The sequence below is a fragment of the Puma concolor genome, chromosome C2 (assembly GCF_028749965.1).
Source record: "Puma concolor isolate L17-30 chromosome C2, mPumCon1.1.hap2, whole genome shotgun sequence".
Classification (NCBI taxonomy): Eukaryota; Metazoa; Chordata; class Mammalia; order Carnivora; family Felidae; genus Puma; species Puma concolor.
The window spans coordinates 84,813,501-84,828,476 of record NC_141675.1 but is presented as its reverse complement, the minus strand read 5'-3'; the positions used below and the strand labels follow the sequence as shown (position 1 = coordinate 84,828,476).

The following is a 14,976-nucleotide window of genomic DNA, read 5'->3' as shown; positions in this document are numbered from 1 at the left end:
CCCTGGCGGGACAATCACACTGAAAATGGTGGTGTTGGGAAGAGAACAAAGTCTTAATACCTACCCACATATTCATCTCGTCGTGTGACTGTCACATACATCTCATTCTCCCATTCCGACCAATTTCTGGGACGTGGTGAACTTGAATCTTCCTGGAGAGAGGTGTTCTGCTAGCAGTCTCTGGGACTAGAGGGCTTAGAGCCACTCTCAGGACCTGGTGAGCCCCCAGATGATGACATTACCCTACAAGGCTTCTTGAAGTCAGCCAATGTCCTGCTGTCATCACCCTCTCGTGTGCATTTCCAGGAGTATTGTCTTCACATCTCTACAATCATTAAGTGCTCACCTAGTGTCAAACCCTAAGTACAAGTACAGAGTATAACCTCTGGAAAGATCAGTCTTGATTTAGCCTTATAAACCTTGTAGGTCAGGTTTTATCCAGACTGTGGGAACTCCCTGAATCTATTCGGAGAAGATTATTTATATGCATCTGTGTGTATTTTTCTGGGGACAAGGTCTATAGATTTTTAAGGGGTTCTGTTGGCTGAGGTAGTTGAAATCATTGCTTTGGGGAGCATAAGTTTGACTTTTTGAGTATAGGGGTTCTGCAGGGAAGAAGATCTGGACACTTGGAAGCCAAAGTTTAAGCCCGTAGGAATGCAAAAGACCTAGATCTTCAGGGACAGAGAGAACAGAAGAATCTGTGGGTAGAAAGGGAGAGGAAGAAAGAGACAATGTGCTATTTCATAATGCATCTTGACTGCCATGAGTGTAATAGTCTTTTGACATTTTCTTAATATTCTTTTTTTTTTTTTTTTTTTTTGGATGATTGATTCCCTTTGTAGGAGGTAAGGGTGGGGGGAGTGCAGAGTGGCAGGGATGGTTCCCTCAAGCATTTTCAGGGACATGGAAGGCACTCCATGGCATAGGAAATAAACCGCTACGGGATCATAAAAAACAATACCATGCTAATTTTTGCATTTTTTAAGCCAGTATCTGTTAATGTCCCTTTAATGTAATTTGCAGTCAGTACAACTCAAGTCAGTACAATTCAACTCACTTTATTTTTTTTCAATATATGAATTTATTGTCAAATTGGTTTCCATACAACACCCAGTGCTCATCCCAAAAGGTGCCCTCCTCAATACCCGTCACCCACCCTCCCCTCCCTCCCACCTCTCAATTCACTTTAGTAAGCAATAATTGAACACTCCTTGTCCACATTATTCCAGCCTTTCTACTACCAATGGATTATTGGCCATGAGCTATGAACTGATCTTGTAGTGTCCACAGAACTGAGAGCAAGTAAGCTTTTAAAGCAATGCTCTAGGGGTACCTGGGTGGCTCAGTCAGTTGAGCATCCGACTCCTGATTTCCGCTCATGTCATGATTCCAGGGTCATGGGATTGAACCCCATATTGGGCTCTGTGCTGATACTATGGAGCTTCCTTTGGATTCTCTCTCTCTCTCTCTCTCTCTCTCTTTCTCTCTCTCCCTCTACCACTTTTTCCTGCTTGCACGCTCTCTCTCTCAAGTAAAAAAATAAACAAAAATAAAGCAACACTCTGGTATAACTAGGGGATACTCACCTGGCCTGACTGTCTACTTCTGTTCTGCTGTTCCAGTGTTCTTATTAATAGCACCCAATTCAGAGGACAATTTATATAGTTATCCCTCTATATAACCCTTTTATTGCTCTAACCTTGTTTGTTCTTATCATTTATGTGACTCTCTTCCCATTAAGCTAATGACCTCCTTGGTAGTAGAATCATTGTCTTTTTTTTTTTTTTTACATTTTTTTTTTTACATTTTATTTTTGAGAGAGAGAGACAGAGCACAAGTGGGGGAGGGGCAGAGAGAGAGGGAGACACAGAATCCGAAGCAGGCTCCAGGCTCTGAGCTGTCAGCACAGAGCCCGATGTGGGGCTCGAACCCACGAACTGTGAGATCATGACCTGAGCCGAAGCCAGTTGCTTAACTGACTGAGCCACCCAGGCGCCCGTAGAGTCATTGTCTTATTCATCTCTGTGTGTAGCACATGTCTGCTCTTTGGTGGACCCTTAAAAATTATTTATTTAAATTGAACTGGAATTCAAGACAGAGTGAAAAAGGTCCTTAGAATGGCAATGACCAACTTACATTATCCTCCCATGCTGCAAAGGTCTAGACTGGAGGTCTAGTTTTGAGTTACTGATGAACTTTACCGCTTTGAGAAACTTATTTTGTCTTCTTTTTCAACTAAATGGGAGAGTAGGTGGAAAGTGCTTTGTGATGGACTTTGAAGTACTCAGAAAATATTAGCTGCTGCCATTGTTACCAATAATAGTTGCTAATAATATCTATTACATATAACTTTAAACTTCAGTTTTCTTAGCTGGAAATTGAAGATAATAATTCCTGCTTACATTATTTTGATAATGAACATGAATTTACTTTGGAAACTATAGAGGGCTCTCATTGCATAGCCTGTAAAAGAATGCATGCTAACAGGGAGATTTGTGCTTCTAGAATTGCCATAACTCAGACATATTACATGGAGGGGGTAGCTCAATTGACTGACAATATAAAGAAGCTTTTAAATATAGCCTTCATAAAATATGATACAATTTCTGGGTCATTGGGTAGAAAGTTGACCTATTCCAAAGTATAGGAACATAAAAAAGTACATGGGAAAATTAGATGGGATGGACTTAGGACAGGTATGGGATTTAGGATTGGGATCCTGCTCAGTGTGAGCTCAAAGAAGCATTGTTTCAGGAATCATGAGGGGACAGAACGATTCCAGACTTGGCAGTTGGAGAGCAAAAGCTGGAGTTTGGGACAAAAGAGGATTCATATCAAGATAGACATTCTAGTTTGCAAAATCAGCCAAGAGCTTATGTTTCTGAGTTAATGTGAATGTTTCATCAAAGGCATGCCAAATGTGGACAATACCTAAGGCAGTCAGCCAGCACCTGCATTCGCTGCTTGCTAATAAGAGGAAGGCACCCGAAAATTACACATGAAAGCAGCTTTCAGCCAACGATCTGATAATGCAATCTTTTCTGAGAATGCAATCTCTATCAGGTGAGTCAGAGAAGATGGCTGATTTAAAGTTGCAAGTTCCAGCATCCTTGTTATCCTAACAGGCAATCCGAGCAGGGGCAGAGCCATTGACACTAGGAATCCTTAGATCTAAATGCCAATAGACTAAGGGGTAGAATTTCGGGTCTACTTCTGGGCAGATGGTCAGATGGTAGCAGCAGCAGCAGCAGCATAAGCAGCAGCAGCGGTAAATGCTTACATAAGCACTTACCCCTAGTAACCCATTTAATTTTCACCACAGCCCTGGGAAGTGGGTATGATCACCGCCCCCATCTTACGGATGGCAAACTGAGGAACACAGAGGTTAAATAACTTGCTCAAGGTCACACCGAGTAAGTGGCAGAGTTAGGTTTTGAATCCAACGTGCCTTGGTCCAGAGAATGTGCTGCTAACCAAGATGCTCAACACTTTTGGCCATGATAATCAGCACAAAGTATACCTATGACTTTGTGTGATGTAACTGTGGGACTGAAGCCATAAACTTCAGATGGTTGGTTTTCCATTCTGTCCCAGGCTCTACTTGAAAGGAGGAAGTTTGTCCAGATTATAACTTTTTTAGAGGTATAAGACTCTTGTTCATATTTGTATCATCCGGGGCCTCATATCCCCTCCCAAGGGGCAAGAGCTCAATAACCCATGTTGTTTCTATGGATTTTCCCCAACTCTCTAAAATTCTTTTTGCTACTGAATAAGAGAGGAGGGTGGTAATGCACAGCTCCACCCCAAACACCTGACAGCCACTTGACACTTAGTTATTCCTCCTCTTGTGGGTCAAACACTTTGATCACATCCCAACACTATACTCAAGGCTCGTTTCTGTCCTGCCCATGGAGTTGCTGGTCCCAGCCAAGGGAATCATCTGTTGCTGCAGTCATCTGGTCCTCCTGTCACAAGGCTCATGGTCATGCCTGTCAAGGCTGTGGATAAGACCTGGGTTTGAATCTTGGAAGCAGAACTTCCTAGCTCGGTGGCCTTGGCCAGGTCTTTCTGAGCTCAGCCTCATCATTTATGAATGAGGGTAATCTTATCCCATTCAGGGGCTGCTGGCAAGACTTAAACAAGATAACATATCATCTAGCATTGTGCGTGACACAGGGTAGTCAGGTGCTCAAATTATAGAAAGGGAATTTCACAGTTTGATGGCGACTTCCTGGAGGCTTGTGATCCTGTGTTCCTTTGTCAGGGATCCTTCTCCATGTTCTCAGTCTCTCCTCAACTACTTCAGTCTCTGCCCCAGTTTTATACCAAAATCCCAATTGGTTCATTTGCTGTTTATTGTGCGTAACCAATATTTGGGCTCACTTTGGTTCTTCCCCAGGAGCTATTTGGCTACCGGACTCAAGGCTGCCGGAAAACCCTCTGTCTTGCTGGATCCATCTTCTCATTTGGGATCCTCCCCTTGGTGTTTTACTGGAGACCTGCTTGGCACGTGTGGGCAAACTGCGTCCCGTGTTCCTTGCAAGAGGCCGATGTCGTGTTGCTGAGGACAACAGTAAGTGTGTATCTGGCTTTGTACTTGGCGGCCCTTTCTTTTCCTGGACATCTCGTTACAGGATGGCTGTGAGGACATGTGCACACGGCAAGTTCCATCACAGCCTTGCGTTTTATTTACTAAGAACTCAATAATTTATGTATGGTGGGATCTCATTAAAAAGGCCAACTTCACAGGGCATTCCTTTTAAACTTGTGAGTTTTATGAATATTACAACCTGAATAACCATCTTAATAGGTACAAACAATGGGTAATGTGAGATAGCTGAGTAAGCTACACACTGCAAAATTCACATGGCTCCTTTCCCCTGTCCTGATGTGTCATACCTATCCTAGTGCCCCTGGAACAACTCTGCAGGAAGGGACCAGGAGACATGGGGAGGAGCCATGGTCGTGTCACATCCTGCAGATATGCTCGGGTAAAAAATGCAACCATCTTGTCCTGAGCTCATTGTCTCTCTCTGCTAATTCAAGGTCCTGGTATTAGGTGAGTTTCCCTGAATTTGCTCAGCTAACAATTCCTCCTGGCACTCATTACACTTAGGCAACGTGTGTCATTCCTGTTCCTGCTGGACTGTCAGCTTCACAAGGGAAGAGATCATTTCCAGCTTGCCACCCGCTGCATCCTGAATTCCTGCATGTGGTAGGGATTCCATAAAAATGTGGTAGCTGACAAGTGGAAGTAGATATTCCTATTGGTGGGAGTCAAAGTACAGTCTCACAGAGGACACTGTGCTGACTTTTCTGGCTGACTTTTAGTGAGTGTTTCTAACAATGCATCAACCTAAATGACCCAGAATGACAACAAAATTCTTGATGAGGCAACTTCTGCTGGGCTGTTAACTTTTGTATAGATAGATATAGATATAGATATAGATATAGATATAGATAGATAAATACTCTATTTAATGCAGCAAGAGGAGAGGATAGCAGTGAGTCTTATAACCACAATACAGGTGATAGCTGAGGTACCGCCTCCCAAGTTCCACTCTGGTTATCAGGGGGCAATGATCTTGCAGCAGTGGAAACAACCTCAGACACAGAAAAGCTTTCTGCCTTTCTGAGTGCACCACCAGACTGTTCAGATGTGAGAATGTCTGGTTGGCTGAGCTGCAGCCTCTGAGATTGCTGGCAGAGTCAAGGCACAAATACGAATGGGAGGAAATGAGCAAGAAAATGGCAAGGGAAGGGAGGAAAATGAAAGAAACGGAGAGTATGGTTGGTAAAAGGAAAATAGAGGAGAAAAGAGAAAGAAAGATCTAGTAAGAATGTTAGAAATAAAAATAAGTGTCAGGCCGTCTGGGTGGCTCAGTCAGTTGAGCATCTAACTCTTGATTTTGGCTCAGGTCATGATCCCAACGTTATGGGCTCGATCATGACCTGAGACAAAATCAAGGGTCAGATGCTTAACCTACTAAGCCACCAGGCACCCTCTCTCTCTTTAAAATAAAATTAAAGGAGTGCCTGGGTGGCTCAGTCGGTTGAGTGTCCAACTTTGGCTCAGGTCATGATCTCACGGTTCGTGGGTTTGAGCCCCGCGTCGGGCTCTGGGCTGACAGCTCAGAGCCTGGAGCCTCCTTCGGATTCTGTGTCTCCCTCTCTCTCTGCCCCTCCCCCGCTCATGTTCTGTCTCTCTCTGCCTCTCAAAAATAAAGAAACGTAATAAAAAAAATTTTTTAATAAAACAAAATTGGGGCGCCTGGGTGGCGCAGTCGGTTAAGCGTCCGACTTCAGCCAGGTCACGATCTCGCGGTCCGTGAGTTCGAGCCCCGCGTCAGGCCCTGGGCTGATGGCTCGGAGCCTGGAGCCTGTTTCCGATTCTGTGTCTCCCTCTCTCTCTGCCCCTCCCCCGTTCATGGTCTGTCTCTCTCTGTCCCACAAATAAATTAAAAAAAAAAAAAAAAATTAAAAATTAAAAAAAAAATCAAGTGTCAACCAACAGGTAATGATGCAGTTTGGGATTTGGAGTCAAGGCGTTTGACCTCTAGTCCTAGCACCTTGGATGTGTTACACCTCAGATGTGTTACCTAACCTTTCAGGACCTCAATTTCTCCACTTGTGAAATAGGCTTAGTGAAAGTACTTGTTCTTTCCTGAGTTGGTGTGAGGAGGAAGTGAGATTATGTATGTAAAAGCCCTTTGCAAACTATAAAATACATGATCAGACCATTTTGATTATGTGTGTGTATTATTGCTGAAGCAGCTCCGAGAGCTTGCGGTACAGAAGAGCATGCTACAGGCAGGTGCCACATGTAAGCTGCCCTGCTTCTCTGGATGCTGTGTCCTCCCCTTATTAGCAAGGAGCATTCCTTTCCAGGACAGGAAACTTGGGGAACAGGTCCAGTGCCTGGGAATCCTCAATATTCACCCATGCTCAATAACATCACCTTTCCTGGTTGCATGTGATCCACTTCATAACTGGATATATATTGGAAAAATTTTACAAAGCTCTGGTGCCTTAGGGAGCTGTGTGCCCTCCCCCTCCTCCTCTTCCTTTGTCTCTTTCAAAGCCTTTTAAACCCCTCCTCCATTCAACTGCCCTCCACAACTAATCAAAGCCGCAGAAACCAGCTTCAATCTTGCCTTTTTCATCTTGATTTCAACTTTAATTTTTAATTACCTCCTCTTATGTGTCATTTTAAATGGATTTGCTGTGCGAGAGACTCTCCAAATAAATGAGGTTCTAAATTAGTCTTTATGTAATTAGACAAGAACTCAATTATATCAAACATTCTTACTATTTGAGCCTTAGATAAAAATGAGCTTTGGGCACCAATAGTTTATAAGTGTGCAGCTAGGTTATTTGCATTAAAATGACACCTTAAACATTTTTACTTGAATTGTATTACTATAGCTGGACCGTAAGGACTTCCCATTAAGGACAACTAAGAAGACTCCTACCTGAAAATGTGTTGTATATTTATTTTCCATGTTATTAAAAAATCAGTACTTGGTATTTATCATCAATCTCACACTGGTAAGATTACAGATCATTATCACAGATACTGATTAGGTAGTCATTTCTTAACATTAAAAAAAAAAGAGGGGGGACGTGATGTACTGACTGAAAGTCCTTGGCACTCAGTTTATTTCCAGTTCCCCATCTCTCATTAAGCACGTCTAAGGGTGAGATTTTTCCAAAAAGGTAAGAGTAATTGCACTTTTATTTTATAATTTAAAACTGGCATTTTATTCATTATTCATCTACTTCTGAATTTTAACCAATATCTGTAGGGTTACCACATTTCTATGCAAATATCATAATTTACATTCATTGGTGTTTTGAATTCAGATGCTCCTGATGATTTCCATAGTTTTCATCTTTGTTATAATTACAGATGTAGTTTTTTCCTTTGTCACATGTTGTCAAAGACTCATAATGTGCAGAGGAGAAAATGATGATTGGTTACTAGGCTGAGTCAGGGTGTTGTAAATGGGGAGCATTTTCCCTTCAGTTCCCTCTAAAGATGTCAGGGCTAGGGGCTTTAGTTAGAAAACTGAGAAATTCTGCAAATCAGCCACGCAAATGCATCCCACGTCCCACCAGCCTGCCAGGATGCCCATCAGCTCCCAGTGCTTGTGTTCTCATGTTCTGGATCCCTTCCTCATCTCTCCCTCCTCCTGTGTAGCCTCGTCTCTCCAAGCCCATGTGCCTCACATCAACACCATTTTCTAAGGGAGCCAGACACATTTTGTTTATGCTTTTACTCGGAACATTTCTTCTGATATTCTCTATCCTCTTCATTCATTCAATTATTCATTCATTCAGTAAACACTTCCTGAGAACCAATCATGTGCCAGACATTGTTACAGGTACTGGGAATACAGCTATGAGCAAAGCAAGTGGGACTCCACGTCTCTGGTGAGGAGTCAACTCATACATGCACGCACACACACACACACACATGCACTCACACACACATGCACTTTCTATAGAGTATAGAAAGTAGGTGTTCTACTTCTATTTATTAAAATCTACTCATTCCTCAGCCGTCTACCACCTTTTCCATCGTTGATCTATTCTCTGCCTCAATTCTGGAGGGAATTAATTACCTTTCTTTCATTCTCTTTTAGCTCCATATTTTCACCTCAGGCTGCTATAATGCTTTTAGCAATCTGCCTTGTATTAAAATGCTATTCATTTCACATTTTATAAAACAGCATCTCACTGACAATTTCATAGAATTCCCATAACGACTCTGGGAAATGGGCATTATCGTCTATCTCTATTTTACAGATGAGGGTATAGAGACCACCTTTGCAGGCTATTAAGCCTAGTAAATCTCCGTCGGACTTTCCCTCTCTCCTTCTCTCCCTCCCTCCCTCCTTCATAAATTTGATGAGCACAGGTTGTATGCCAGCCACAGTGGTAGCTCATGGACAGGGGGTGGGATATAATAATTAGTAAAATCAGAGTTCTTGACCTCATGAAATTCATTAGATCACTACACAAATAAATGCAAACATCCAACTGCTAGAAGTGCTACTTAGGAAAGGTTCATGGTCATAGTAGGATTATAAAATAGGGTTCTGACCAAGTCAAGAAAGCCTGACGTCTTTCTTGAGATCCAAAGGATGATGAGTCAAAAGGTGATGGTGGCTGGTAGGGAGGGACACATGGGAAATGGTCCAGGAAAAAGGAATAGTGTGGACAAAGCACTTGTACCTGTCTTCTGACCCTCTAAACCCAGAATTTTTTCCCACCATGCTGCATTCGTTTTTTTTAATAGTTTTTGCTTTTATTAGATTATAGGCTTTTAGAAGGCAGTAACTGTGGCTTACTTTCCATTCCCCACAATATATAGAACATAGTTGCAGCAGGTACTCAATATTTATTTGATTTGATTAAATGAATTGAATTTAATCTGTAATAAATGGTCTCATGATTTCTACCAACATCTTACACAGGTGTTAAAGCGAAAGGTTCATGGTTGAGAAAGTAAGAGAAGATAGCATTATGTTTCTTTCAGGTACACATTCTGCTTCTGAGTCTCATTCCTCCAGCTCCCATTTCAATGGTTTTTCCTTAGACATTTAGCCAGAAAGCCCTGAGATTCTGTGGGCTTTCCTATCAAAAATGATTCTTTTTTTTTTTTTAATGTTTATTTATTTATTTTGAGAGAAAGAGAGAGAGAGCAGTTGAGGGAGTGGCAGAGAGAGAGAGAGAGACAGAGAATACCAAACAGCTCTTCACTGTGAGCACATGAGATCATGACCTGAGCCAAAACTGAGTCAGACACTTAACTGACTGAGCCACCCTAGCGCCCCTCAGAAATGATTCTGTCATGACAAATAGTTTTTAAGCCATTATCCTTCATAACACAGGGCTTTTTATTTACTTACTTATTTTTTTTAGTGTACTCTTTAATCCTCATCACCTGTTTCACCCATTCCCCTCACACCTCCCCTCTGGTAACCATCAGTTTGTTCTCTATAGTTAAAAGTCTGTTTCTTGGTTTGTCTCTCTTTCCGCCTTTGCTTGTGTTTTTTTGTTGTTTGTTTCTTAAATTCCACATGCATGAAATCATATGGTATTGTCTTTCTTTGACTTATTTCACTTAACATTGTACTCTCTAGTTCAACCCATGGTTTGCAAGTGGCAAGATTTCATTCTTTTTTATGGCTGAATAATATTCCATTGTGTAATATACCACATCTTCTTTATCCATTCATCAATCAATGGGCACTTTGGGCTGCTTCCATAATTTGGCTATTGGAAATAATGCTGCAATAAACTTAGGGATACATATATTCTTTTGAATTCATTTTTTGCATCTTTTTCCACCCAGTAGTGGAATTACTGGATCATAGGGTAGTTCTATTTTTAATTTTTTGAAGAATCTCCATACTATTTTCCACAGTGGCTGTACCAGTTTGCATTCCCACCAACAGCATACGAGGGTTCCCCTTCCACCACATCCTCACCAACACCTGTTGTTTCTTGTGTTTTTTTTTTTTTTTTAACATTTATTTTATTTTTGGGACAGAGAGAGACAGAGCATGAACGGGGGAGGGGCAGAGAGAGAGGGAGACACAGAATCGGAAACAGGCTCCAGGCTCTGAGCCATCAGCCCAGAGCCTGACGCGGGGCTCGAACTCACAGACCGCGAGATCGTGACCTGGCTGAAGTCGGACGCTTAACCGACTGCGCCACCCAGGCGCCCCTCTTGTGTTTTTAATTTTAGCCATTCTGACAGGTATGAGGTGGTATCCCATTGCAGTCTTGATTTGCATTTCCCTGATGATGAGTGATGATGAGCATCTTTTCATGTGTCTATTTTCTATCTGGATGACTTCTTTGAAGAAATGTCTGTTCATGTATTCTGCCCATTTTTATTTTTTATTTTTTTATTTTTTAAAAATATTTTATTATTTTTGGGAGAGCACAAGTGGGGAAGGGGCAGAGAGAGGGGGACAGAGGATCCAAAGTGGGCTCTGTGCTTACAGGCTGACACCAGTGAGCCTGATGCGGGGCTTGAACTCATGAGCTGCAAGATTATGACCTGAGCGGAAGTCGGGTGCTCAACCAACTGAGCCACCCAGGTGCCCCTATTCTGCCCATTTTTAAATTGGATTATTTGTTTTTTAGGTGTTGAGTTGTACCAGTTCTTTATATATTTTGGCATGTTTTCTTTAATGATTATTTTATTTTTGAGAGAGAGAGACAGAGAGAGAGGGTGAGTGGGGGAGAGGCAGAGAGAGAGGCAGACACAGAATCTGAAGCAGGCCCCAGGCTTTGAGCTCTTTGCACAGATCCCAATGCAGGGGCTCGAACCCACAAACCACAAGATCCTGACCTGAGCTGAAGTTGGACACTTAACAGACTGAGCCACCCAGGCACCCCTATATATTTTGGATACTAACCCTTTATTGGATATGTCACTTGCAAATATCTTCTCCCATTCAGTAGTTTTGCTGATTATTTCCTTTGCTGTGCAGAAGCTTTTTATTTTGACATAGTCTTAATAGTTTATTTCTGCTTTTATTTCTCTTGCCTCAGGAGACATATCTAGAAAAAATGTTGCTACAGTTGATGTCAGAGAAATTGCTGCCTATGCTCTCTTCTAGGATTTTTATGGTATCAGGTCTCACATTTAGGTCCTCAATCCATTTTGAGTTTATTTTTGTGTATGGTGTAAGAAAGTGGTCCAGTTTCCTTCTTTTGCGAGTTGCTCTCCAGTTTTGCCAGCACCATTTGAGAGACGGTCTTACTCATTGCATGTTCTTTCTTCCTTTGTCGAAGATTAATTGGCCATATAATTGTGGGTTTATTTCTGGGTTTTCTATTCTGTTCCATTCATCTCTGTGTCTATTTTTTGTGCCAGTACCATACTGTTTTGATTACTAACACAGGACCATTTGTATTGTGATTTACAGTTGCATATATGTTGCCTCATTTGGTCTATTCTGGTAGAGATCATTTTTTCCCCATTTACAGATAGAAGCATAGAGAAGTTCAGGGAAGAGCTCAGGGTCCCATAGCTGTAAGCAGTGAAAGAAAAACTTCTATTGAGAACAGAGTTGGAGTTGGAACTGGAGATTTTTTTATCTCCTGGCTAGTGAGAAGACTCCACAGAGGCAGTAGTATGAAACAGTTGAAGAGTAGAGTCTGGAGCCTGACTGCCTGGGTCTCATTCCCAGTGTTGCTCTTGACCTACTTTGAGCAATGTATTAGCTCAGGCTGCCATAATAGCACACCACAGACTGGGTGCCTTAAACAACAGAAAGTTATTTTCTCACAGTTCTGGAAGCTGGAAGTTCAAGATCAAGTTGCTGGCAGGGTTAGTATCTGGTGAGATTTTTGTTCCTGGCTTGCACATGGCCAGCTGCCTTCTCTCTGTTCTCACGTGGCAGACAGAGCTGTCTGGTGTCCTCCTCTTCTTATGAGGGCGCCAGCCCTATGGGATTAGGACTTCACTCTTATGACCTCACTTAACCTAGATTACTTCCTAAAAGCCCTATCTCCAAATGCAGTCACATGGCGGGGGGGGGGGGGGGGGGGGGGGGGGGGGGGGGCGGGGGGCGGGGGGCGGGGAGAGCTAGGGCTTCAACATATGGAATCAGTCCATATTGGGCGAGTTACTTACCCTCTACTCTGCCTCCACTTCCTCTTCCTCATATGTTAAGAGTGGCTAACAATAGTATCTGCCTCATTACCATGAGAAATCAATGAGAAATACATGTAAAGTGCCTTGATGAATCTGTGCCTGGCATGGAGTCATTTCCTGGACATTGGTTACTACACACTTTTTAAAACCAACTTTAACTTTTTGTTACTTTCTGCTACACGCTGCATCTCCAGATATTTCAGATGATGAGCCAGGTAACTCACTACTCCCTCTTCCCTGAGAAAATGATCGTAAAAACAAAGCACTCAGTCTTTCCAAAAATGTATGCTGAATTGTTCAGGATATTGACACAGATATAGACACAGCCTTTGCTGTGTCATATAACTTCCCTGCTTTGTCCACACCCCCCCCCCCACCTCATCCCCTTTTTTGGTGAACATGTTCCAGGAGTACTGAGACAATAATTTTGTGTAAGATTTTTTCCAATGCTTAGAACTTTCTTTCTCTGTTTTATAACTAAATCCTACATTCTAACCAATGTCAACTTTTTCCAGCTAAGCCACTTTGGGAATATGAGGTCAAGGTGTCAAGAGTATCAGTGGGTCTGGCCAACAGAGGAAAAAGGAAAGAAAAAAGGACCACTTAAATATAAAAAGAACAGTATTTTGCCCAAGTCATGGGTCTGCAAAGGCAGCATGGTGTTTTAGAAATAACTTGAGAAATGTTATTACTGCTTTATCTATCCATAATCCTCTAAGCACTTCACCTTAGTGAGAGAGTTCATGCTCTTTAGCGTTGCAATGTATCCATCTCCAAGTGAAAAGTACTGGAGTGCTGGTGTCTTTTTGGAACTTTGCAATGGGTTACTTAAGAAGAAATTCTTAAGGCAATCTCAGGAGTACATTTTGGGTAGCAAACTCCTGCACAAGGAGGTGAGTCACAGCGTTGGTGTGAACTTAAAGTGACCATTACACTACTTTAAAATTCCAACAGGTAAGATGCTTATAACAAAAGGTTGTAAGAAGATAAGCAAGGCCACTCACTTGGTGCAACTAGAAAAGTTAGCCTGGCATTTCAAAGTTCAGAAAGGGCAAGGCCACAGGAAATCAAAAATGCCCGGTTTTCCTCCCTGTACCTTTCTTTCCAGGGCAAACTGAGGTCATCTGTTACATTCAGTTCTTTGAAATGCGCTCTTGAATTATTTTAAATTCTGCTCTTAGAATTCAGCTGATTAATTCTCTTTTGATAAAGAGAAGGTAAAGCCCCCTCAATGAGACTTGAAGTGTTAAAAGTCTAGATTGGCGAGGCAAATAGTTTGGATTATTTGCATTACAAAGCAGTTATTTAAAGTGTTTGGCTCCTCAGGTGCAGTTAAGTCTCTTAAGGATCTTTACCTACTTGAGAGAGCTGGGAAACAGAGGTAAAGAGGAAATAGCCATTTCCAGGCAAAAATGTTTCTTTTTTATTTTTTTTTAATTTTTTTTTCAACGTTTATTTTATTTTTTTGGGGACAGAGAGAGACGGAGCATGAACGGGGGAGGGGCAGAGAGAGAGGGAGACACAGAATCGGAAACAGGTTCCAGGCTCCGAGCCATCAGCCCAGAGCCCCAGGCGCCCCTATTTTTCCTTCTAAAAAAGAAACATTTTTGGGGCGCCTGGGTGGCGCAGTCGGTTAAGCGTCCGACTTCAGCCAGGTCATGATCTCGCGGTCCGTGAGTTCGAGCCCCGCGTCAGGCTCTGGGGCTCCGGAGTTCATGCTCCGTCTCTCTCTGTCCCCAAAAAAATAAAATAAACGTTGAAAAAAAAAAAATTAAAAAAAAATAAAAAAAAAAAAGAAGGAAAAATAAATTGGAAGACTCTCAGAGACTCTCAACAATTCCTCCAAGGGAAAATTAAGTTCCTATTTACAGAAAGAGCTCAGAAGCAACATGCTGCAGAAAATGAGGCCCAGAGCCATAGGCCAAGGAGCATTTGTTACACTCAGCTACTGGCCAGCCCTTGGACCAGATGCATTATGTATTATTGCGTTTAATCCTCCAAGCATCCATGAAATGTGGTATTCTCATCCCCACTGGCCAGATGCAGAAAAACTCGGCTCAGAGAGTTGCCATGATTTTCAAGATGGTTCACAACTGAGGCTCAGGAAGGAGCCTGTGTTCTTTTGTTTCTGGGTAACACCAAACTGAAAACTAGGGGACGTGGATGATGTTGACTGGAGTGACCACCTCACCCTGACACACTTTTCCCTCCATTTCTTTGCCTTTTTTTTTCTTAAAAAGTTGGGTAGATTTCTTTAAAAAATATGAATGATTTTACAGTCTTTAACATAGTAA

At 42.2% G+C, this 14,976-nt stretch overlaps 1 protein-coding gene across 2 annotated transcripts in view; it reads left to right on the top strand.

The window, feature by feature from the left end:
- The window catches only part of LOC112849904 (putative cation-transporting ATPase 13A4), a 134,213-nt gene that overhangs the window by 38,214 nt on the left and 81,023 nt on the right, over nt 1-14,976 (top strand). The window contains exon 4 of one of the 2 annotated variants that reach the window (XM_086675021.1): nt 4,403-4,576. In XM_086675021.1, coding sequence (XP_086531147.1) covers nt 4,403-4,576 — 174 coding nt within the window. Of the gene's footprint in view, nt 1-4,402; nt 4,577-14,976 lie in introns of those variants that run through there. The other variant, XM_086675022.1, reaches the window with a different exon arrangement.